The 27,744-nt window shown below is 44.3% G+C and overlaps 1 protein-coding gene across 1 annotated transcript in view; it reads left to right on the forward strand.

The window, feature by feature from the left end:
• The window catches only part of qsm (Zona pelucida superfamily protein qsm), a 75,752-nt gene extending 52,082 nt beyond the window's left edge, over positions 1-23,670 (forward strand). The window contains exons 2-7 of the mRNA XM_045767447.2: positions 18,272-18,468; positions 19,180-19,328; positions 20,134-20,263; positions 20,777-20,877; positions 21,207-21,354; positions 22,132-23,670. Coding sequence (XP_045623403.2) covers positions 18,272-18,468; positions 19,180-19,328; positions 20,134-20,263; positions 20,777-20,877; positions 21,207-21,354; positions 22,132-22,527 — 1,121 coding nt within the window. The 3' untranslated portion in view covers positions 22,528-23,670. The remainder of the gene's footprint in view (positions 1-18,271; positions 18,469-19,179; positions 19,329-20,133; positions 20,264-20,776; positions 20,878-21,206; positions 21,355-22,131) is intronic.
• Positions 23,671-27,744: the final 4,074 nt, after the last annotated feature.

Raw genomic sequence — 27,744 nt, forward strand, 5'->3', positions numbered from 1 at the left:
GGAGCAGGGCTGGGGTGTAGGGCTGGGGAGCAGGGCTGGGGTGCAGGGCTGGGGAGCAGGGCTGGGGTGCAGGGCTGGGGAGCAGGGCTGGGGTGCAGGGCTGGGGGCCCTAACAAATATAAATTACACCTTGGAAACCCTCCTCAGATGTAAAAGCATCTGGGGGACCATACCGAAGATATAATTGACAAACATTGTTGATAATATCCATATTTATAAACAATTAATCCGTTTATGCAAATGATTATATTTTGATATGTAAATCAAGCCTAAACTGGTGTCTGAGGAGGACTAAGAGGCGGCCGGTGACAGATATCAAGCAGGTATCAAGCAGATCGCTGTCACAGTCTATTGCTTTATCTCATCCTGACAGTCACTCGATATCGAATATAAGTGTCATCTTCACAAACTGGAAAGGTAAGGAGATACATGTGGTGAGGTCTCCCGCCACGGCCGGTCGTGAGGTCTGCCGCCACGGCCGGTCGTGAGGTCTGCCGCCACGGCTGGTCGTGAGGTCTGCCGCCACGGCCGGTCGTGAGGTCTGCCGCCACGGCCGGTCGTGAAGTCTGCAGCCACGGCCGGTCCTGAGGTCTGCCGCCACGGCCGGTCGCGAGGTCTGCCGCCACGGCCGGTCGCGAGGTCCGCCACCACCGCCGGTCTTTCTTTAGACGGCTTGGTAATGAGACGTTCCGGTGCGTCGTTGTAGCGGGCAGTTCAAAACACTTAAAATATTGTCTCCCGCGACCATTGGCTGGTCGCGTCGCCGTCGCACGCAAGTCGGTCCGACGTTTCTCATAATTTCACACAACATGCAATCATCTGTCCAGTGTCCGTATCTATTGAACAGTGGCAGCCCGGTGAACACAAAGGCTCAACCCCTCATTTGGTAGTCATCTTTGAACACAGATGAATACCAGTCAGCGATGTTAACGTAGTGCTACCCAATTAGCCCTGCACACCAATTAAACAGCGTCACAACTACTCTAGTACAAGGTGAACAAGTTAATATACTTTACATCCCATGCAATCGAATCCTTCATCCTATGGTTCCTGTATTTTTAATCACCATCCCCGACCCCATTCCTTTGCAAATCCTTTGGTTATTGAAGGTTTAAATGGCAGGCGAGGAGTCACAATAACGTGGCTAAAGTATGTTGACCAGACCACACACTAGAAGGTGAAGGGACGACGACGTTTCGGTCCGTCCTGGACCATTCTCAAGTCGATTGTGCGGCCATATGGAACAGTAGACGTGATGAGTCGAGTAACAGGCGCTGTCGTTAACGTAGGGGAATTTTATTGTTTGCAAGACTGAAAGTTTCGGAACATGCTTCTGCTGTCTGTCCCACGACGACAGAACATCATTCACGCACATTCGGGAGCTGTCACTGACACCGTGCAATGACAGCTCTGACGTGACATCCATCTGACACCACACACACACGCACACGCACACGCGCGCGCGCGCACACACACACACACACACACACACACACACACACACACACACACACACACACACACACACACACACACACACACACACACACACACACACACATACACACACACACACACTCAGAGACGTTAGAAGGAACTTTTTCAGTGTCAGATTAGTTAACAAGTGGAATGCATTAGGCAGTGATGTGGTGGAGGCTGACTCCATACACAGTTTCAAATATAGATATGATAGAGCCCAATAGGCTCAGGAACCTGTACACCAGTTGATTGACAGTTGAGAGGCGGGACCAAAGAGCCACAGCTCATCCCCCGCAAGCACAAATAGGTGAGTAAAAATAGGTGAGTACACGTTATAGCATCATACACTAGAAAGTTAAAGTTGTTGAATAAATAAGTCCATACCACCAGCAAGCGTCACTTCCCGACAGAATATCAGGGAATGACTATGTAGGTGAAGCTACGAAAGTAGCAACATAAGAGAGAAGATAAACACTATCACAATGCACATTCCCTGAACAGGTAACAAGCTAACAAATGAGCTACAGTAACGCAGTAGCCTCATGACCCGCGGGATGGTACAAGATTTCCACTAATTACGAACCAATTTTTTGGTTGAAAGGTGACCGGACATAGGCCTGAAGAGTCCTGGTAACTGTTCTTTCCCGCCTCCAGAAGAAGAGAAGAAATGTCAACATTGTGGAGAAATGTCAGATACACGACTAAATCTTTATGCTAAAATTACAACTGTGATTTAAACAAATGCAGAAGTTGCAAAACCTAGTTGGATTGTCCTTGGACGGGGGTTCAGGGACTTGTACTCCCCCCAAGCCAGGCCCTGACTTGTAAGAGTTTGGTCCAACAGGCCGTTGCTTGGAGCGGCCCGCAGGCCCACATATCCACCACAGCCTGGTTGGTCCGGCACTCCTTGTAATAACACTATCAAGTTTCCTCTGTTGCGGCAATATTTCTTACGCTCGCTGGGAGCATGTTGAACAACCGAGGACCTCTGAACAACCTTACTAAAACCAAATTACTGTACAAAAAGGCTGTTGCTTGGAGTCATACACACTGAGCCAGAGTGTATAATACACCGTAGCGTTACGAGCCTGTATTACCGCGTGTATAACTGCCAGACTTACAATATACATTAGTTGGAGTCCCACCGTTATTTTTTTTTTGTATAAATTTGTTTATTTTTGATAGTTGGTTATCCAACGGCTTATCCAGTGCACAGGCCTCTTCCCTCTAGTGCACACGCCTCGCCCCAGTGCACAGGCTTCTTCCCTCCCGTGCACAGGCCTCGCCCCAGTGCACAGGCTTCTTCCCTCCCGTGCACAGGCCTCGCCCCAGTGCACAGGCCTCTTCCCAGTGCACAGGCCTCTTCCCTGCAGTGCACACGCCTCGCCCCAGTGCACAGGCGTCTTCCCTCCAGTGCACAGGCCTCGCCCCAGTGCACAGGCCTGTGTATCACACTGTAAACACACACCTTGTGAAGGGTAATGATACAGTGCTTCTCCTCCCCCACTACATCCACCCCAGGAGGGGTGTGGCAGCTCCCCCAGGCTGCCCTGAGGTCCAGGTACTGTTATGGCTCCTTGTACCCTCCTTACCTCACCCCTCACACCTCTCTCTCTCCCCTCCTCGCCTCACCCTTCATCTTCTTCCCTCACATTCTCCCCTTTTGTATTTTTGATCTCAACATCCACCACACCTCACCCACTTCGTCATCCATCTCACCCCCTCACCCACCCCTTCATCCTTCTCTGTTACCTTCCCTACACCCTTGCCTTGCTTCCCTGCACTCTTCCCTCACTGCACAACGTGCCATGTCAACTAGAAGTTGTGTCGTAGAATTTTGTGTTTGTGCACCCACCTATATGTGCTTGCAGGGTCGAGTTAGGCTCCTACTCCCGCCTTCTGAACGTTCTTAGATTAAAGCTGTACTCACCTAGTTGTGCTTGCCGAGTTGAGCTTTGGCTCTTTGGTCCCGCCTCTCAACTGCCAGTCAACTGGTGTACAGGTTCCTGAGCCTATTGGGCTCTATCATATCTACATTTGAAACTGTGTATGGAGTCAGCCTCCACCACATCACTGCCTAATGCATTCCATTTGTTAACTACTCTGACACTGAAAAAGTTCCTTCTAACGTCCCTGTGGCTCATGTGGGTACTCTGTTTCCACCTGTGTCTCCTTGTTCAAGTACCTTCTCCACCCCCGTGTTAAACAATTTATCTTTATCTACCCTATCGATTCCTCTTAGAATTTTGTAGGTAGTGATCATGTCTCCCCGAGCTCTCCTATCTTCCAGCAACGTTAGGCGCATTCCATGCAGCCTGTCCTCGTAACTCATGCCTCTTAGTTCTGGGACTAGCCTAGTGGCATACCTTTGAACTTTTTCCAGTGCACACGCCTGTGTATGTGTGTGTGTGTGTGTGTGTGTGTGTGTGTGTGTGTGTGTGTGTGTGTGTGTGTGTGTGTGTGACCTAGGAGGGGGCGTCGACCCCTCCGGTCTTAACAGGGGAGACTGGTACGGCCCGCTGGGGGCGCCCTGGAGACGGCGGCCCTGACACAGTTTCCGATCAGGAGGCCAAACATTCCGGCCGTCACCGACGGAGTGGGTCCTCCCCATGCTGGGGGGGGGGGGAAGGGGTTAAAGGGGGGAGGGGATGGGTGTGAAGGAATGGTAGAGGAAGGGGGGAAGGGGGCTGGTCGCCTCATGTCATGCTAGACCAGTGTTTGAGCATGCTGCACCAGTATGTAACCCCGCCCTAAGCAATTGCAAGAAAATCTAGAGGCTCACCCTTGGACACCACCTACCAGGATAAGGTTGGACAAGGTCAGACTGTTTGGAAATGGATGGACTAGGACCAGGGGACATGGGAGGGACCAAGGGAGGGACCAAGGGACATAAGCTAGTTACACATTTTAATGTGCTTGTGGGGGTTAAGCTCTGGCTCTTTGGTCCCGCCTCTCGATTATCAGCTGGTGTACACATCCCTGAGCCTACTGGGCTCTATCTTATCTCCCTGTGTGTGTGTGTGTGTGTGTGTGTGTGTGTGTGTGTGTGTGTTGTGTGTGTGTGTGTGGGTGTGTGTGTGTGGGTGTGTGTGTGATCAGTTGGCATTTATAGCACAAGCGATACAAGAACTGGCCTACTAGCTGAATAGTCTACACACGTGATGAGCCTCTAACCCGCCCACCCACGCCCATCCTGTGGGCGGGGGTGGGCGGGTACCTAACTAAAATAACATCTGGATATTTGGCCAAAATTTCTGGTAGTAATTTTGAAATTTTATTTACGCATTTCTCGAACACTTCTAATAGAATTATCTCTGAATTCAGATATTTTTTCACAGTCGAATGCAATCAAAGATGACAGAGCCACACAACATTAACGAGTCAACTTTGGATACATGTACAGTAGTCTCGTGTGAGTGAAGATTGAGGCAGAGGGGGGAGGTGGGGGGGAAGTAGAGGAAGAGGGGGGAAGAGAAGAGTAGCAGAAGACTGAGTCAGTGAAGTGGAGGGAATGAGGAAGTAGCCAGCATAGTGAGAGGGCTGGACTGAGAGCTCCCGGGGAGTATTTGGAACATGGTTTCCGGGTTCCCAGGCGGTACACTCCACAGCCCCGCTCCTGTGCCAGGTAAGTCCACTACGGGCTCACCATAGACCGTGCTACTTGGAACTTTTGTTCCCAGTAGCTGAATTTTAAACAACAACATCCACTTCACTCCCGGCAGCCCCCACCCCCTCTCTCTCTCTCTCTCTCTCTCTCTCTCTCTCTCTCTGGGGACCCCTTTACCTGGAGAAGAGGTAGGAGGGCAGGAGGCTCCACTACACTACCCATATTCACACACCTGTTTTAAGTAGACCCATGTAAATGACGAGGATTAATAGTACACACGTGTTGAGAACATTGGAATAATCTGAAAGATTGTTCCACAAACAGTGAAGTTTGTTCAGTGTCGAACAGTGAAGGATTACCCCCACCCCCACACTGTCGAACAGTGAAGGATTACCCCCACCCCCACACTGTCGAACAGTGAAGGATTACCCCCACCCCCACACTGTCGAACAGTGAAGGATTACCCCCACCCCCACACTGTCGAACAGTGAAGGATTACCCCCACCCCCACACTGTCGAACAGTGAAGGATTACCCCCACCCCCACACTGTCGAACAGTGAAGGATTACCCCCACCCCCACACTGTCGAACAGTGAAGGATTACCCCCACCCCCACACTGTCGAACAGTGAAGGATTACCCCCACCCCCACACTGTCGAACAGTGAAGGATTACCCCCACCCCCACACTGTCGAACAGTGAAGGATTACCCCCACCCCCACACTGTCGAACAGTGAAGGATTACCCCCACCCCCACACTGTCGAACAGTGAAGGATTACCCCCACCCCCACACTGTCGAACAGTGAAACAATCTGTGACCTTCACCGTCTAGGGTAGCGGGTCTACTCAATCATGAATTGCACACATATTAACTTATATTTCAAATTTGACCATTTTGGATACAATGAACCAATTTAACCCCGTCTCCCTCCCCGTCTCTACCTCACCCTCGACACCCTTCCCCACCCTCGACACCCTTCCCCACCCTCGACACCCTTCCCCACCCTCGACACCCTTCCCCCCCCCCAACAAAAAAACAAGAAAATAGGAATTATGCTCAATCTTTCTCAGTGAAAAAAAAATCAACATCTAGAGATTTGATATCGAACAGTGAAGGGTGATCTTCCAGCAGGCGCGCGGGTGGACTTAACCAGCTGGCCTGGAGCCTGATATCACAGATATCACAGCTCCAGAGCCCCAAACGTCCCTCTGTTGCTCTGATATCACAGATCCAGAGCCCCAAACGTCCCTCTGTTGCTCTGATAACGACGCTGCCTCTGTTGCTCCGTTAGCAACGCTGAGGAGAGCCATTAAACTTAACTTCCCACAACTGCCGGATGCTATAGACATTCCCGTCATTATACTTGTGATGGGCCCGAACGGGAGTGTTTCCCTGTTGTAATGGTTGGGTGGGAAGTGTTGGTGGGGAGGGTGCTGATTGGTGGAGTGGTGGGGGGGGGTTAATATTGGTGGTGGGCTGATTGGTAGAGGGTTGATTGGTGGGTTTAAATGGTTGGGGAGGATTGTAAAGGGCGTGGTTGATTGGTGTTGATTTAGGGGATTGATTGATAGGGTGATTGGTAAGCGGGTATTGATTGGTGGCGGGATTGTGTTGATTGGTGGCGGGATTGTGTTGCTTTGTTTGGGGCGTTTTCGACTCGTATAGATTGTGTCCATTTAAGGCTGAATTGTTTGAGTGGGTTGTTGCTGTTGGGCGAAATATTAGCTGATAATCAGACTTTTCTAGTTGATTATCAAGGCTTCCGTCTTCGAACAGACAGGCATTTCCATTTAATACTGAAATCCCCGTCACTTTTACACCGCCTTTCACCAATTTTGTGGGTTGTAATTGGTGGACTTTGTGCTTGTTTCTGGGAGGGGGAAGTTGACCTCTCGCGGGCAATCGGGAACCACAATTGTGTACTAATTGACAGGACAAGGGAGCAGCAGCCTGTCCACAGGACGGTAACGCCAGTACTCATGGCCACAGGACGGTAACGCCAGTACTCATGGCCACAGGACGGTAACGCCAGTACTCATGGCCACAGGACGGTAACGCCAGTACTCATGGCCTCCAGGAAGACAGTACATCAAGCAACCTTCTCAAGAGAGACTTAGCGGGGCGGTGCACGGTACTCGCACCAGGGGGACCCGACCCTCTCGGCCCGTGAGCGACACATCGTACATCGTACACATTTTCACGAACCAACGCCGACAATTAGTTTGATAAATGAATCAATTTTATTTGGTTCATTTTTGGGTAATGATGTGCTCCCGGCCCAAGGGTCTCCTCCTCGGAGCAAAATAAAACTAGTCAGGCCAAAGTGTTCAGCTCAAGTGTTCCAAACAATCCAACGAATCTGTTGATAAATCGCCGGTTTGTTCCAAGGATATGAACTATTGTGAATGAACACCGGTTGCACAAATCGCCAGTTTATAATGATTTTAACTGTTTTATACAGTAGTTCGCACGCTGGGTACACGGAACAGGCTATAATGTCAGGTCTGATTGCATTGTTCATCATTTGATCTGGTTACTGTCATGACGACGGTGTTTCCATCAGGATGGGTCATCGCCCCTTCACCGCCTCCACCAGGATGGACCTCGGCCCCTCCCCCTTCAGCAGGAAGGGCCAAGCATGCCATGACTGGGCAGCGGAGACCTGTTCTGGTGGACGCTGGAGCTCATTACTTTTTTGTGTGTGTTGCGTGTGATGATCACACGTCCAGGGAAGAGTACAGTTACTCAATACCTCCAACACACCTTCAATATATATATATATATATATATATATATATATATATATATATATATATATATATATATATATATATATATATATATATATATATATCCTTGGGTATTCCAGTTATTTTGGAGTTTAAGGGTTACACAGAATTGGTGTCCCTACGATTGCCGTTGAAGACAGTACAGTGAAGGATGCTTGGTACGATAGCTGAAGGTACACACACACACGCAGGTACACACACACACGCAGGTACACACACACACACACACACACACACACACACACACACACACACACACACACACACACACACACACACACACACATTAATAAGTTAATCTGCCTGTATCTCCTCCAGACACAACGACTGTAATCATTCGCAGCGTGGCTAACTACGTGTTAACAAGGAATTATATGTAAATGCGAAATCACGTGCCATATAATCGGGGCATGTGGTTATAGCATCAATGCAAAATGCTTCCACCTTCAAGGAGGAAATAGTCCATTCGCTGATCAGTTCTCAAAGCAAATATAAAAATGATCAACAAATCGCTATGTAAAACGGAATTATGTAATACCACACCAGGTCAATACAGGCGGTAGTGTCCCATCTGACGGCTTGCTGGAATAAAGTTTGAGTTAATGGTGACACCAGAATGTCCTGGTGTCTTAGCTTGAAGACACCAGGAAATGTCTTAAAGCTGTTTTTTGAACAATTTCCTCATCCTGCTGCTTGGATTATATTATACGACCGTCGGCCCTGATCACAAAAACTCGTGCGTCAATTAATGCAACGCTTCTCAGCCAAATTATGTTGCTTCTGCAGGCGAGGAGTCACAATAACGTGGCTGAAGTATGTTGACCAGACCACACACTAGAAGGTGAAGGGACGACGACGTTTCGGTCCGTCCTGGACCATTCTCAAGTCGATAGTGCTTCTAATAATTTCAATGTTATTGTATATATTATTCAGATCATTTGTTGAAAATGGGATGTTCTCAGTAACAGCATTATATATAGAAGGAGCTCGCTTGTAGTGGGGTGGATACACTGAGAGGTGTTCCCCACTTGTCAGTGTGTATACAGAGGGAGTTTGCTTTCTAAACATAGGCCAGGACTAGCGTGGACTTGCTGGTTGTTCACCAACGTTAGTGTCACGGCCTTAATAGCCCTCATGCAGGTGATAGACCTCAACTCAAGACGGCATTGCAAGCGTTTAAACGGCTGCGTCAGCCTGTCTTCACATGTCCCGTTCCAGCAACGTCTTCAGCGTCGCCTTAGATGGACGTCCCTGAGGGCTGCCGAGTACACGTAGCAGCCTCCGGCGTCAGCACCAGCCTCGGCACCAGAACAAAATGTTGCAAATAACACAGGCTATGGCGAGCCCGTAGTGGACTTACCTGGCACAGGAGCGGGGCTGTAACTCGATGTGCCTTCCTGCACTGAGGAGCTTCCATGTTACCACGGGAGGTATTGTAATCGTTGACCGGTGGCGGGAAATGCCAGGTCCAGGAGCTAAGAGGTGATCTACACACAACACACCTCACGGGAATGTACAATTATCATGAACTATTTCCAATTATAACCACTTTGTTTAGCACCGAACATCTGGCAGGAACGCTCACATGGCTCTTAGATCTCACATTGCTTAGATTTACCGTCAGAGAGAGAGAGAGAGAGAGAGAGAGAGAGAGAGTGAGAGAGAGAGAGAGAGAGAGAGAGAGAGAGAGAGAGAGATATCGACCGTGGAAATATTCCTCATGAATATTGTATAAGCATCTTCCTCGTAAGTAGAGCGAGACTGTCATCTCAAGGCCAGACTTACTGGCTGACATTCATCGTCCAGAGGCTGACCAATTCGGTCCAGAGGCTGACATTATCGGTCCAGAGGCTGACCTATTCGGTCCAGAGGCTGACGTATTCGGTCCAGAGGCTGCCAGTGGGCCAGTATTCCCGCTAAGGTGTTGCAAAATACTGAAGAGTAAAGCGGGACTTAACACTCTGTCCAGAACCCTACACACTGTTCTCGTATCCCCTTATCCTCTCTCTCTCTCCCTTTAAGGTCCTATATATAGTCAGCCCGTTCTCTCGAACGTCCACAACGTCACTAAGATGATGTACGAAATCGCCTGACCCTAACCTAACCGAGAAATAGAAAACAAATCATTTTTGCGAGCCGCTATGATTTTTAGCTCATGTTCTTGGCCTTATGGGGAGATATATTCGTCAAAGTGCGATGTATCGTGCGAGAAGATAGGGTTGATATAGCCCATTGTTGGCTTAGCACATCCTCCTAATGCAAATAAAATGATTTAACGCCATCGTGGACCTCAGTTTGTGTAGCGAGACCCTTAGCCTGCTGTTGGGAATGGATAATAGCAAGTGGACGCGCTGGAAGGAAAGAAGCGTGACTGGAACACCCTCTACCTAAATAGTATGGCCATGAGCTTGCCCTATAATAAAGGAGTAACGTCCGATGAATGAGCGGGAGCAACACACTCCCCAGCGGAACCCCCTTACCTCCTCTCCCTCATGTCCACCCCTCCCTACCTCTGCCAGGGAGGGGTGGACTGTGAAATACTTGACAGAGCTTGAAGCGTAAGAATGAGCGTGACGCTGGCGTATGCCTCCCGATAATGCCGGGATGCCGCCGCCGCCGCGCTACGCTGTCATGCTTGTTAAACATGCGTTGGTGATACGCCGAGCCGTCACGGCTAATTTGCTTCCAGCGACTCGTCTATCCGCATGATGGGTTCAGATCACCAGCTGATTCCCATTGCTTGAGGTAAGTGTGGATCAAGTCTGAATCTTGTTAGTTTTGTAGCCCAGGCCGACCTCATCCAGGCCGTCCTCATCCAGGCCGTGCTCTATCCAGGCCGACCTCATCCAGGCCGACCTCATCCAGGCCGACCTCATCCAGGCCGTCCTCATCCAGGCCGTCCTCATCCAGGCCGTCCTCAGCAACAATGAATGATAATATCTTCCATTGCATTCCCTACCCCTTTAGGTATCTATTATTCTCAACCTATAGTCGCATATTCATTAATTTATATAAATTTGTCTGTCCATGGTCGGAGGTCAGACGCTCATGGCTAGTCTCATCAGGCTCCTCAGGGTGACTGGAGAGCTGTTGGGAGGACGGGTGCTGTCATAGGCTGGTCTGGGGTGGGCCCCATTGCCACCTTTAACGGAGGTTAGCCCCTCTTGGCACCCTCCATGAAGTCGGTGGAGTTGAAATATTTGGCGCCGAGTCCACAGAGTTTTATCGTTTTTCATAATACATAATTCAGGTATTTACAGGCAAAATGCATGTTCTGACGGCAGATTTGCATTCAAGAGGGAGTGGGAGGGGGGTTCCCAACAGTTACTTAGCACAACCTCTTGCTGGCGACCCGGGCACCGCCGGGAACCCCAACTTCTTCTAATGAAATGCAAGGACCATCTTGAGGTCATCTTGATGATTTCGGGGCTTAGCGTCCCCGCGGCCCGGTCCTCGACCAGGCCTCCTTTTTGTTACAACCCCCCTCCCCCCCCCCAGGAAGCAGCCCGTAGCAGCTGTCTAACTCCCAGGTACCTATTTACTGCTAAGTAACAGGGGCATCAGAGTGAAAGAAACTTTTTGCCCATTTTCCCCCGCCTCCACCGGGGATCGAACCCGGAACCTCAGGACTACGAATACGAAGCGCTGTCCACCTAGCTGTCAGACGCCCATAAAGCATATTTATATCTCTAAGTACTAAAACACGGTTCGCGAATTCTGGTTTACTCAATGATTCTAAATCAAAAGTCTAACAAAAGCTAACAAATCCCGTAAAGTTCTCCGGCTCGACACCATCTTACAAGTCCACCTCCTACACTTAAAGTTCCCGTTTTTTATGATGGGTTATAACGGTGGTCTTCCGTCTGGGCGGCGCTCGTCCCGCCCCTCGACCGTGTGTGAGCACGATGCTGGCGGGAGGACCCGTAGTGTCCCGCTCCTGACCGCTCACGGAGCCTCTGACAGGCATCCTCTGCTCGACAACCAGATGGCTAACCGCCCTCACAATAATATGATATAATAAGATAATAACACCAACATCATTAACAGTACTTCGCTCAAGATGGTAGCATTATAGTCACGTTAACTCGAATTATGTTACGAGCTCTTAAGAGGTGTATAAGGGATCAAGACTCACAAAGGGTTTACGTATCCACTTAGGAGGTGGTAGCGGCGGCCATCTTGCTCATGCCAACATTACGTCCTATATCTAAGGCTGTCATGGTTATGAATGACCTCGTAGCGTATTGCAGCTCGTAAGCTGTTAAGTTTGGACACTAAACCACTACAGATCAAGGTATAAGAGGTGCAGACCTCGCAGACGGACAGGCAAGGGCTCTCAGAGTTCGAGCCCCAGGTTGTCTCCTCGCGGCCAGTCTAGGAGGTCCTTGACTGACCGCATGTTTCTCATAGTTTCATGCCTCTGGAGATCTCACAGTAAACATTACACAGCTGCAGCTGGCAGTAATGATGCTTCATCTGTACATGTTATTGCTTACCTAGAGACGGTTCTGGGAGTTCTTCTACTCCCCAAGCCCGGCCTGAGGCCAGGCTCCTCTTGTGATAAAAACTTTGCTAGCTCAAAACTTTGCAAAACGTAAACAAACGGATTAACTATAAAACTCACTGGAAACTCGTCACAAAACCTGGAAAGGCGCCACAAAACCTGGAAACTAGTCATAAATAGTGGAAAAACGCAACAAAAGCTGGATACGCACCGCAAAACCTGAAAACTACTCACCCTATTTTATGTCAAAAAACGGCAACTAAGGTGACAGTATGGCGACTAAGCCACCATTGCCTTTCCTGCCTGAATCCGGAAGCAGCGGTGTATTCACACGCTTACATTCCCGTGTGCTATTATATCCCGACTTCCTCGGAATTTAGGAGCATACTAGCCAAAATAACAAACACCATTTTCCCCGCATTTTATCAAAATCTGCAATTTTGTGTCGTCAGCGACAGTTATACTGGAGCACGATGACTAGGCTAAGACGCCTCAGTTCGGATACCTCGGCGAGGCTATCAGTTTCGATGCCTCGATTTGGCTATACCTGGAGTACACTTAACTGTTGTTTGTTCCTAAAATCAACGTCCCTGCGGTCCGGTCTCTTGACTAGTTCTACTGGTTAGTGGTCTGGTCAACCAGGCTGTTGGGCGCAGTTGCTCGTAGCCTAGTTTATAAGGTATCCTTGGGAGGTGTTTATCAAATTATCTTTTGAATACAGTGGAAGATCGGTTAGTTATGCCCCTTATATGCAGAGAGAGTGAAAAAAAAGCCTTGGACCCTTGATGTTAATAGTTCTCTCTCAGCGTACCTATTGCACCTCTGCATGTCAACGGCGCTACTTTGCACATCCTGCCATGCCTCGTGGCTTTATATCCGTGGTCATTTTTGGAACCAGCCCCTCTATTATTTTCCAAGTGTAAATTATTCTGCACCCCCCCCCCCCCCGCGCGCTCTGAAGCATACAGATTTAAAATGTTTAAGCTGTCACAATAATTTAATGCTTTATTGAGTGGAACCACGCAGTAAAAGACCTTTGCACGCTCTCCAGGTCAACAATTTCTCCGGCTTTGGATGGGGCTACTAGTGTGCAACAATATTCCACCCCTAGAGAGCATTAGTGTATTAAAACGTATCATCATGTGCATGGCATCCCTTGTTTTTTTCCCTTGTCATTTTTCTTGCAGTTGTGACAGCTACTTTATTATGTTATAAATAAATAAAATAAATGTTTATTCAGGTAAGGTACATACAAGAGATTTTACAAAATTTGATAGATTTATAGATAGAGCTGGTACATACAATGCTTAAAGCCACTATTACGCAAAGCGTTTCGGGCAGAAACGTGCAAAAAAATGCACGTTTTCGGGCAAAAATGTTCTTTGAAGGTAATGTCTTCCGACATGATTACTCCTAAATCTTTTATCTTTTATACTTGGAGTGGGTTCTGTACGTTCTGCTCGCCTGGCCTGGCAGTTTTACTACTTCAACTAGGCTATCGTACAGCGGTTTGGTGTCTCGAGTTGGTAATTCAGCCCGTCCTCCTAAGGTTTCCCAACATCAAGAAAACGGTTAATTTAAAGTGTCCTAACCTGCCAGAGGACCCAAAACAGAAAACGGGACAGTACGTCACTTTCGCCAACCGCTTCCATTTTCTAGTACGACAATTTTTGGCCTTATGTAACGCATGTGAGCGAAATGCGACGTTCTTTGTAGGAGGAGAAGGTTGGATAATTACCCCTTTTGGAGGAAACCAGCGCTATTGATAGGTGATGGGATTCGAACCCATTTACCTGGCTGGAGGGACCTCATGCTGGGCAACTGCTAAACAACGGTTCCCTCCGAAGATCAGCTGGCACAGTCATACAGCATCCCCTGACAGTTGTGCGGGGGTGAGGTAGCAATGTGTGTCAGCGAGCGAACTGTTCATCTCAAGACAAGCGGTTCGTATACTTAAAATCCGTTGTAACCAGAGATCTTACGCTTGGGTGGATAGCTCTATCAAAGAGCAGCTTAGATGACAGGTCTGGTTAAGATTTATTATATACCAAGAGATTGTTAAAAGTTGTGCTTTAAAGAAGGTAATGGGGAATCACTGTGCAGGATCAACGTAAAGTAAGGATCCAAGGACACAATCGACTTGAGAATGGTCCAGGACGGACCGAAACGTCGTCGTCCATTCACTTTCTAGTGTGTGGTCTGGTCAACATATTTCAGCCTATTGTGACTCCTCGTCTGCATAGGGATCCAACTCTCATATTCCAGCTCCGGTTTAACACCCCAGATGTCTCTTCTTGTGCCGCTAAGCGTTTAGATGTGGCGGGAAAGTAGTTGCGATGGTGTAAGCTGTTAACTCTTATGTTTTAACAACTCCATCCATGCCAGCCTTGCCGTTAAGCTCTGGTCAAGCTGCACTTCCCAAAACCTGCCGTCATTCTTTAGTGCCTTAAAGTTTTGGAGAATCTGAAAAAAAGTATTGAATCGTAAACAAAAAACTTTATCAGGACTTTTTTTTATAGGAAAAAATCATTGGCTAAAACTTCAAGTTGTGTCATAAATTGCTCCATTGTAACCACTGAACCACAACCCTATAGTTTACAAATATTATAAAGTTTGACTCGAATAAGTGCTTCCATGACGCTCTCAAGAACAAAAACATTACAATATTTGTGTGCAGAAATATGCAATAGCCTAGTAAGTAACTTCCACCCCCCCCCCTCAGCCTATCACTAAGTATTGCAAGCCTAGTAAGTTATCTTCCTCTCCCTCCCCCAGCTTATCACAAGGTCTTGCAAGCCTAGTAAGTTACCCCAGCCTGCCACTAGGTATTGTAAGCTTAGTAAATGTTCCTAGCCTATCACTAAGTATGCCTAGCCTACTAAATGATAACAGAGAATTACATCTCCGTCTATCTTTCATATTCTAAAGCACAGTATTGTGGTAAATATGCAAGCAAACATTAAAATGAAAGTCATTGGACATACAGCTGCAATACACTACACGAGTAAGACAAGCAGTGAAGGTTTCAGTGTTTTGATAAGAAACAATTGACAGAACCCAACGTGCCAGCCCTTTCGAACCTTCAACCTGCTCACTACAACCACACGCCAACCACCAGCCCACGCCAACCAACACCCACACCACACACGCCAACACCTCCCTTCCTCTAAAAAGAGGGGTTCTGGTGCATGGAAAGTGTCAACAGCATTAGTGACACCACGATAGAGTGCGTCAGCGTCTTGAGAAGGATCCCAGATGAGATGCTGCTCACCTGCCACTCAACGCACTGATAGCTACAGTATGTGGAAAATATTGGTGTATTGTACATGGTGCTGTGGCGGTATGTCCACTCACAGGAGTGAAGCTACTGAGGCGGTATGTCCGCTCACAGGAGTGAAGTTACTGAGGCGGTATGTCCACTCACAGAAGTGAAGTTACTGAGGCGGTATGTCCACTCACAGAAGTGAAGCTACTGAGGCGGTATGTCCACTCACTGGAGTGAAGCTACTGAGGCGGTATGTCCACTCAGAAGTGAAGTTACTGAGGCGGTATGTCCACTCACAGGAGTGAAGCTACTGAGGTGGTATGTCTACTCAGAAGTGAAGTTACTGAGGCGGTATGTCCACTCACAGAAGTGAAGCTACTGAGGTGGTATGTCTACTCAGAAGTGAAGTTACTGAGGCGGTATGTCCACTCACAGGAGTGAAGCTACTGAGGTGGTATGTCTACTCAGAAGTGAAGTTACTGAGGCGGTATGTCCACTCACAGGAGTGAAGCTACTGAGGTGGTATGTCTACTCAGAAGTGAAGTTACTGAGGCGGTATGTCCACTCACAGGAGTGAAGCTACTGAGGCGGTATGTCCACTCACAGGAGTGAAGCTACTGAGGTGGTATGTCTACTCAGAAGTGAAGTTACTGAGGCGGTATGTCCACTCACAGGAGTGAGGTGAGGTGAGGTGATTATCAAGGGAAGCGCCTAAGCCTTTACGACTATATAGTCACAGGAGTGAAGCTACTGAGGTGGTATGTCTACTCAGAAGTGAAGTTACTGAGGCGGTATGTCTACTCACAGGAGGAATAACTTCTCGAGTTGAAGCAACCGAATATGTAGCCGATTTTATATATATATATATATATATATATATATATATATATATATATATATATATATATATATATATATATATATATATATATATATATATATATAATATATATACATACGGTTACGCTAAATTGTATTCACTTCTACTCTGCCTATGGAAATGTTAACTGTCGCGAAACGCATATCTTAGCGTCAGGCCAAAATTAAACATTTAGAGAAAAAAATCAAATTAAAGTTTTATTTAAATAAAAATAAAACTGCAAATTACCTCAAGCCCATCAGCAAAAATCTGCTACAGAACTATAACAAACTCTGTCTTCAGATAACACACAGCCCCTCTGTTTAAGTCCCTTAAACATGCTAAACATGTTAAGGGACTTAAGATTTAAGTGCTCGTCTGCAATGCGTTCTCATAGCACCATCATCTACGGGTGGCAATTCTGACAGATCATCCCGTATGAATGATTAACACGGCCTTATATATGCACAACGCTGGCTCTTACATGTATGAACGAGCATACATAACACTCCTTATATCAATAATAACTCTTACAAGTTGAATATATAAATATATTAACAAAAGCGTGCCACTTCCTGATTGTATACATAAGTAAATTATTTAACAACTGCTACTTGAATGTTTCACAACATAGGGAATAACTAATGTCACAAGAGGCTGAAACCATGAACCTGCACGGTAAAATTGATATAATATACGTAGTTATGACATAGTGAAACGTCATAATTAAATAAATAAATCTTAGTAAAATATCACTAGGCTGCGAATGACGCATTGCAATTATCCGTTAAACTTGCAGAAACGCCTTGACTCTAAACCCACGGAAACGCGTTACTAATACACATCGTTACGATCTGCTTACCAAGGACTGATACTAGGCGATAATTAAGGTAAATCACATAGACGGCATCGTAGAGAGGTGAACCAAGAGTAGAATTCACCAGCCCCTCAAGTGCAGCCTCACCGGGAAATATTGCCGCCATTAACACGCAGTCTTACGATCCGTGACCTGCCCGACCTCACTGACGGCAGACGGAGTTTTCAATGTGTGCTCTAGTAATGCGTCTCATTTTGGACGTTATGGTCCCTCAACGTACAAAATAGTAGTCTTGAGAATGGTCCAGGACGGACCGAAACGTCGTCGTCGCTTCACTGTCTAGTGTGTGGTCTGGTTAACAAAATGGTATAAGTAGCGGTTCAGGAATATCCACATTGTCAATGCATGTAACAGTCTAGAACCGATTAGATGTTATAACTCTTTTTATAATGTGACGATTGACAGAACCATCATTTCAAACAATTAACTAAGGTAAGTTCAAAGAAAATTAGGATATTTAAACTTATTACGGACAGAAGTGTATAAGTGTATTTTTAGCGATTGGCACAATGGCTTTCGTACTGTAACCTGCGGTAATGTGGGCACTACAATATAATTACCCAATTGGGTGTAGGGAATAGCACGTTCAAATCCGGCACGCCCGGGAGCAATATCGGCCCGGGTTCGACCCCAGGGCAAGGAGGGATGACGGGGCACCAATCCCCATAACTGTTCGCCATTGATCAATGACCAGTAATTGGGGCACTTGGTTGTAAACCGCTTGATGGATCGTGTTCCAGGGAAATCTAATAATGTTTCGGATGAGCTGTTTGAACATCATATTACTCTATATGTCTCACCATCAACCCAAACATCGTTTCACATCTGTTTCATCAAACTGACATCCAGGTTTCATCAACAAACTCTCATCCAAATGTGTTTGCTTTCAGTGCGGTACTCGGTGGAGTGTGGAGGAGGGAGCATGGTAGTGAGGGTACCAGTGTCTGGGGTGAAGCAGGTGGAGCTGGACAAATGGGGAGCTCTGCCAGGGTGTGGAGCCAGGCTCCACCACTCCCACTACACCCTCACACTACCCCTCGACGACACCTTGGCTTGCGGCACCACCAGAGTCAGGAACAAGCTCACGGTGAGAATCTATCTGTTAAATTAATTATCGCACCCCCATACCCTATCTGTTGATGGTAGCGGAAGCCGGTCCCCCCTCTCCTAATCCATCTAGTGGCTGGCGGATTGTCCCATGCCAATCCAGTGGGCTTTGGCCATACCCAATCTGTGTGGACGGTGAAGCCCACATACCTATCTTGTTAGGCTTCCATGACTATTGACAGCAGCGGACCTCACAACTTTAAGGCATATGACAGGAATTTGTTGAATGTTTCACTCTGATGAAGCTGTCTGCAGCTTCATCAGAGTGAAACTACTACATGCACTGGTGAAGCTGTTTGCATGGCTTATACTACTTCAACCAATCTGGTGAAGCTGGCTGCATATTTTTTTCCATTAACTGCTACTATATCAGCACCTCTAGTTGTTTTCACCACTTTTGTCCAGTAAGGTGCTAAGATATCACCATCCTCATTCACTGCTAAGATATCATCCCCTTCACCTGTCACTGCTTCACCAGTAACTGCCAAGATATCATCATCTTCAGAAACTACCATTACCGCCAGTAACTAGTAAAATCTCACCACCTCCAGTAAATACTAAGATATCACCATCTCCAGTAAATACTAAGATATCACCACCTCCAGTAAATACTAAGATATCACCACCTCCAGTAACTACTAAGATATCACCACCTCCAGCAGTACCTAAAATGTGTTGCAATTGTGGACAGGGGGAGGAGCTGTTCTACCACCGGGTGGCCATCACATCATCCGAGGGAAGGCAGGTGGTACTGGTCAAGTGTCAGGTCGCCCCGAACAACGCCACCCACGACAACATCGTCAAGAGAGATGTTCTTCCGCCTGAGTTCGTGGAACCAGAGTACGTAGTACAGTGAACCTGACGAGCTAGAGTACACAACCCAGTCAACCATACGAGCCACAATACAGTCAACCATATGAGCCAGAATACACAATACAGTCAACCATACGAGCCAGAATACACAATACAGTCAACGTGACGAATCAGAATACACAATACAGTCAACCATACGAGCCAGAATACACAATACAGTCAGCCATACGAGCCAGAATACACAACCCAGTCAACCATACGAGCCAGAATACACAATACAGTCAACCATACGAGCCAGAATACACACCACAGTCAACCATACGAGCCAGAATACACAATACAGTCAACGTGACGAATCAGAATACACAATACAGTCAACCATACGAGCCAGAATACACACCACAGTCAACCATACGAGCCAGAATACACAATACAGTCAACCTGACACTTGTCTCAGGCTACGATGTACCCATAAATACAAATGTAGTAATAGGTGTTGTTTTTACTGTATTTTGTATTCCACGTTGTAAATTTATATATGTAATTCCCCCATTCCTATCCTCTGGGTCTTGAATTTCTCCAGTGGAGTCAAAACTGCTTTGCATGTAAATGCATTTGTGTTGAAATGCCTGGCAGTTAACCTTCGAGATTAGGATATGTCTAGATTACCGAGATTAGGATATGTCTAGATTACCAATAGAGCTTTTTCACTATGATATAATATTTAAAATCTACATGTAAAATATGTAAGAATGATTCTAGATCTAGAAAAAAAGAGATATTGCATCTATATATAAGAATGTTGAAAGATATAATGAACTTATTCCGGCAGCTACATCGAGATCACGTCTGAGGTGACAGGGACCGCGCCCATCCCCATCCTGGGAGTGGGCGTGCGGCAGGACGGGCAGCTGGTTGGCGGCCAGATTAACGTTCGTCCCGGCACACCACTCACCATGGAGGTTTGTCTATAATGTTTACTTGTAGTTAGATATGTGTGTATTTGAATGTATATGTCATTCACTAGGGTAATAGGAGCCTTGAACCCGTGACCTCCAGCATGAGAGACGAGTGCTTTGTCGATTGGGCCACGAGCTAGCTTGCAATATGGAAGGTGAATGAAATTTTACTATTCACAATAAAGGCTCAAAGTTTCAGTTTGGGCACCGGTTTTGTGCCTCTGAAACCCTTCCTTATTTTGGCTACCCCGTGGCCCAGTCGGTAGATTACTCGTCTTTCATTCGTATAATGTTGTGATCAACACAAAGCAACTTTGGAAAAAATAGTAGAGATTTAATAGTAAAGTAGGCTGCCCTTGACACATTTGCTCCCAATACACACATCCCTAACAGCTGGAGGATGACATTCCAGCTGCACTGATACAGGCTTGGTGTAGCTGGGCTTATGTGATGCATAGATCACGTTAATCTGATTTCTTTGAGCATAATGTTTATTATTATTCTGCATGTTATCAGGTATACCTGGATGACACTTCAGCAGGCACCTATGGCATTTTGATGAGCTACATGGAGGTGACGGACACGGAAAACAAGAAAGAAACCATTATTTTCAATGGGTAAGGGAGATGGCCAGATATAACACTTTTACCGTGGCTTGGGTGCTAAATTAAGTGATTCTTGATGGTTATACCTATAGTGTACCTGAGGTTCTGATTGTCAAGTGAATAATAATTCTCTTGTAATATATCATGACACTAAATTCCTTGCACAATGGAACTGCACAAATATAAAAGGACGTTCAAGGGGGTCGAACCTGAGGAGTTATGAGGAACCTGAGTTCCCTGAGGATCCAGGGATATGTATCCATTGGATCCAGGGATGCATTGTATGGCGTCAATGTTTGTCTCAATAAATTCCTTGCTAAATTAAGTGCCGTTTCTTACAGATGTTCTGTTGACCCTGTGCTGTTCGACAACTTTGTCACAACAACGGGTGACTATGTTTCTGCCAAGTTCCGAGCATTTAAGTTCCCCGAGACAAACTACGTCTTGTTCCGTGGAACTGTAGACATCTGCTTGGACAGGTGTCAGGGGGTGAGTCAGCTGCTTTGACATTTCTCTTGTTATCTTGTAATGTACAATTACAAGATAACAAGATCTTATCTATTTGTATTATTTGTAAGATCTGTTTAAGATCTATTTGTAATTGTTAATTTCTTTTATTTGACAGCACATACATAGGTACATTGTCTTTTTAGAGGAATTTGTTTTATAACTTATGTAGGCATATTCTTTAACTCAAAGAAAATTTCCTAAGATTAGAGTCTTGTTCTGCATGACATCCCCCTTTTAATATGTATATTTAATATCTTGTACTCCGTACATAAATAACATTTTTCATCAATTTTTCAAATGGATCAACCAATTTGAGAAATCAAATAAGCACTCTTAAGAAAGGGCAGAACTTATACTAAAGATATAATGTAATTTTGTTTCCCTCAAACACACATTTAATTATAATATGTATGCACTTCAGTGTATGACTTAATGACACTAAACAAAATTAAATGAAGAAATCCACAAGGGCCGTGACGAGAATTTGAAGAATCCTCATCACAACCCTTGTGGATTTGCTCATTTGATGCATCACGCTATTGTGATTTTTGTGTACTAAAAGGAAATGTATATGTTTATCTCTCAGAATGTTTAGTAATATGTTTATTGTTTGTGATGTGTGCCTATGTATGTATTAACACGATGTACTGAACGGGGTGAGAATAGCTTGAGCTACCTCATCCCTTTGTGTGTATTTTACCTCAATAAACTTATTTCAATTTCAATTTCTGTGTACTAAACAATATTATTCAACAGATTGCGTGCAGTAATGGTCAACTTGGCTTCGGGCGGCGGCGGCGTGAAGTTGTCGGCCAGTCTGTTGACCCGAACAAGATATTCGAAGTCACGATGACCACTTTCTTAAAACTGGACGAAACACTCAACAGTACAAGCAAAGCAGGCCTTACAGACTTGGCCAAGGACATGGTAGGCCAAGTAACTAAAGGTGTAGCAGCAGTTGAGCGCGCCCTTGTAGACGCAGAGTCATCTCTGCCTTGGAGCCGGTCAGCGGCTGGGGGCGAGCCCCCATTCCAGTCTAGTGAAGGAAACGAGCCAGTATTTATTTACTACAGTCACAATGGTGTACACATTTACACTCAAAGTCTGTTCTTTGTGATGGTAGCTGCCCTTCTTGTGGTCTTTGGCCACTAAGGCTTTTCAAGAACGACTGTTTGAAATAAACCTGGATATGTGTGGGTGCAATTATTAATCACTGGTTAATGAACAACACTATCTGATTGCACTTCAGCTCAATACTTGCTTTACCTACTATTTGTCAGTGTTCAAAATAAGTTATTCACTGATCTACATAGGTTTTCAAAAAGTTTGCATTTCTCTTTTTTATATCTTTATATATGTATACACAAGCACAAACTCTTGTATATGTGTATGAAAGAATCAAGGCAGAAACTTAAATATTTTGCTTAAGCATTTTCGTGTTCTTCAGTACATCTCTCTGAAGATTTTGATGAACTGTGTATAATTTCTTACCCAAGCAAAACATAAAGTTTAGTCTGGTTTCTATCATTACACGTTCTGAAATTTTTGCATTACATGCATATATATATATATATATATATATATATATATATATATATATATATATATATATATATATATATATATATATATATATATACACACTTAAGTTAAATAGTTAAAGTTCCCTAAAAAGCCAATTTTTTTAAACATTAAAATATGTATCTAATGGAATGATAGGCTTTTTCACTATAATTTACATGATAGGGATATTTTTTGTTCAAAATTGATTTTGAAGCCTGACCTAAGCCAGAAATTAATATTCTCAACATAACATTTTTAATATATTTAGGATAAGCTAATTGTAAAATGAATACAGTATTTAAAAATATACAAAATCGTGCTAGCTGCTACATAAACTAAAATTCATTACTAATAAGTTTATTGTATTTTTTATGTACTGTATTGATACATTCAGTTTAACCTATGATAGGTATTTTGTATATTTTGAACCAAAATTAACTTAAAAGTAACCAGACATAACTTGAAAGGACTCATTATTCCTCAGTGCTGGATATTAAAAAACATTATTTCATTAATTATTCATGTATGAGAGTATCATGATATTTATACAAAGACCAGCTAGGATACAATGAAACTACTTAATCGTATATAGCAAACCTTGCAAACTAGACCCAGTTGGACAGTTTTGCCTAAAGAGCGACACACACACACACACACACACACACACACACACACACACACACACACACACACACACACACACACACACACACACACACACACACACACACAATTAGAGCCAACTTCTCTCTCAAATGGGGCAATAGGCTGACCGTAACCTGCCTGTGACAGTCCCTACCACCCCTCACCATTCACCCTGCAAAGTTTGGTTAGGCTATTACCCAAGCATCTGGCTTCCATCCATGGGCAAAGACATTTCATATATATATATATATATATATATATATATATATATATATATATATATATATATATATATATATTAGTATATTTTGGTAGCAGTCTTTCCTGTAGACATATATTATTAAATATGACCGAAAAAGTAAGATTATTTATTAATTAATTATTAATCAATTAATAGAATTATTAATCTTACTTTTTCGGTCATATTTAATAATAATAATATATATATATATATATATATATATATATATATATATATATATATATATATATATATATATATATATATATCAATATATATAATATATATATTTTTGTATCAACCCATGTATATCTTGTAACCATCAAATGCATAATAAAGCACAAAAAATAAAAAAGGAAGGGGGGTGGTAGGAGAAAAGCACACAGAAACTGTATTGGAGGGGATCTAAACATTCCCTCTAATGCGTTATGCGTGGTTTCCTCCGAGGCTATGGGTCCCCCTTCTTCCAGCTAGAGGTGGTACTTTTATCTATATATATATATATATATATATATATATACTGTGTTTCTATATATATATATATAGGGGGTTCCACCTATGCACTTTTAAGGACCCTCAGCCTTAAAAAAGAGGATATGTAGCATTCGGGGAGCCTTGTGAGGCACTGCGTACACACTCATATTCTCTTCTTCTACCACCCCTATATATACGGTATATATAAAATATCACACACATTTATACACATTTACACACATTCATAAAAGGCAAGTGAGGTGAACTGAACTTTCCCTAAGCTTTAAAAATCATAATTTTGTTAATTGTAACTAAAAAATATGGCATTTTATATGTGTAATTTTGTGTGTTGTATGTTTAAGGCTAATTACCATTGACTTACCGTCATCAGAAAGTTATTACCCCCCCCCCCAAATTTTAGTCTTCACTTATAATTACTGGAAAGTAGTTGAATAATCTTCACTGAAACCCTCTAAATAAACGCCCATTTTTTACAAGTTAAAGATAATTTTGTCTCCACAATATAACTCGGTCTTTATCAGTCTAAATATGTTTGCAAGTGAATATTGTACAGTATTGTATTGTCTCAAGTTTACGTGCCACAGTAGCGTGTATCCTCTATGGATGGTGTAAGAAGTGTCATAATTAGGATATATAAGTGAGATTCGTTCTTATGTCAATTAAGTCTATCGCGCATTTTCTTCTCTTAATAAATGTGAATTTTGTTAATTCATCTTGAGGTTATCTTGAGATGATTTCGGGGCTTTAGTGTCTAAATGTATGGCTTTAATGTATGGCTTTACTGCTAGGTAACAGGGGCATTCAGGGTGAAAGAAACTTTGCCCATTTGTTTCTGCCTCGTGCGGGAATCGAACCCGCGCCACATAATTACGAGTCCTGAGCGCTATCCACCAGGCTGCGAGGCCCCCTATTCATGGTTCAATATTCTTTACAACTTGTGAAATCGTGACCTGAGTGCTGGTGATAACTGCACTCTTTATTCTCACGTGTTGTGTCATTATAGATTTCTTGTAGATTTAAATTAAAGTTGTCTAATGGATGAAATTTAAATATATAAGTGTTTTCAACAATTTATCTGCATTTAAATTTAGTTTAATTCTTCTAAATTAGATATAAAAAAAACTGTTGCAATATATATATTTTTGTCATTTGATCTATTGCTTCTATAATGGTGATGGGAGAACACAGAATGTTGTATTTTGTGTCACTGTGAACTGTCTACTGCCTTTGCTCATACTGTTGCTTCCCGGGCTGCCCTCATCCCTCCTGACCTTCTGTGTGAGTGATGGATACTGGCCACTAATGTTTACGATGGATCCACCATACATGTTCCAGGATAATGCCCGCAATGTTTACATTGGATCCACCATACATGTTCCAGGATAATGCCTGCAATGTTTGCAATGGATCCACCATACATGTTCCAGGATAATGCCTGCAATGTTTGCAATGGATCCACCATACATGTTCCAGGATAATGCCTGCAATGTTTGCAATGGATCCACCATTCATGTTCCAGGATAATGCCCGCAATGTTTGCAATGGATCCACCATACATGTTCCAGGATAATGCCTGCAATGTTTGCAATGGATCCACCATACATGTTCCAGGATAATGCCTGCAATGTTTGCAATGGATCCACCATTCATGTTCCAGGATAATGCCTGCAATGTTTGCAATGGATCCACCATTCATGTTCCAGGATAATGCCCGCAATGTTTGCAATGGATCCACCATACATGTTCCAGGATAATGCCTGCAATGTTTACAATGGATCCACCATACATGTTCCAGGATAATGCCCGCAATGTTTGCAATGGATCCACCATACATGTTCTAGGATAATGGCCAACTTTTGGGGGTACATAAGATTCACAGTACTTCAGCTATAACTGAGGGCCTCGGTAACACATGTTGCTTCACATTCTGGTAAGAGGGAAGGAAGGTGCCTGAAGGTCCGGGTGCAGGGCAGCCTGGATGAGACTTGGCAGTGCCACGGACAGTTGCAACCACGAGGTATCTTGTTATTAACTGTCCTTGACACTGGAGTCTGCCAACCGCTAGCCTCACGGCCGTTATGTAACAGCGACTAACAAAGTGCTTGTACAGCTGTACAGTAGAATAAATATCCTGTAACATTCTAATGTAAAATAAACTGTGATAGTTTCCTAGACTTTTATTGTAGACACGAATCTTGCATTAAATACTACACATGGTTTCAGTAAATTATCATATTTCGTCATGGGAAAAGTATGATATATCTCTGAATTACAAAAGTTGTTAAAAACTCGAACACTGAATGTAGTGAAACTCCACTTTTTGTGGACCCCCCAAGCATTTGAGAATTGCTAATCACCTATCAGCAGACACAACAACACTCCAGTGTTTCAGAAGACGTCCGGACGTCCCGCAGTCAACACTGACCATTCTCAGGACAGTCTCCTACAATAACTGTGTAGCCAAGATGAGTCTTGACCCCCCGACTGTGTGCTACCCAACATAGAGTTAAGTATCAGTTGTAGTTTGACCAGCCACATATGTTTACAAAGTTCTAGAGTAGGGCGCCGGGACAGAGAGGTTCAAAGGGTACTGAAATATGTACTTATACTAGTTATTGAAGGCAAGAAGTAGACACGCTTGTTTTTCTCAAATACCAATTTTATTTACAAGAGACATGGAAGTGGATACTGGAATTTTAGGATAGAACCATGGCTAGCACTTGACTATATATAGCCTAAAATGTCTAGAGAACCTGTAGACATAGCCTAGCTTAAATTTGAAATGTGTACCACAGGCTACTCTTCACAGCTTAGGTGTTAGATGCGTGTACACAGAGTGCAGTTGGCCTAAAGTAATCAATTTCTGGATAAATCTTGTGTTAGTGGTGTCTTAGATTCAGTTCTAGTAACTCTTGTGTATTACTGCACAATGACCGTTGTGTGATAATGGATTACATAGGGCGACGAACGCCTGAGACACGGTATATGAGGGCTGCCACTTTGTTTATCTCGCGACCACCAATCAGAAGGAAGCCGGCGAAAATGCTTCGTTTCTATTGGCTAATTTGTTGCTCGGGCGGTTCGTCATGAGAGCGATAGTCTACATATAGTTCCTTATAGTATGGTGCATAATTTGTACACATAATTTATGCAAATCTCGTGTCACTGGACAATTGTAAATTCCTAACAAAATGTGTATTAGCAGACTCTCTGAATACGGTGAACTTTTGTAATATATCTTGTATAAGGATTTCAAGTTACTCGGTGGGAGGAAAGACCCGAGGTAGGAGGCATGTGAAAATCGTATCAAGATACATTTAGTCACAACCCAAACTCCAATTCAAAAATTCAATGCCTTTTTATTTGATTTATATGGCGCCAGAAGCACATATCAGCATGCCTATATTTGACGTTCACATCAATAG

This window comes from Procambarus clarkii, chromosome 72 (genome assembly GCF_040958095.1).
Source record: "Procambarus clarkii isolate CNS0578487 chromosome 72, FALCON_Pclarkii_2.0, whole genome shotgun sequence".
Taxonomy (NCBI): Eukaryota; Metazoa; Arthropoda; class Malacostraca; order Decapoda; family Cambaridae; genus Procambarus; species Procambarus clarkii.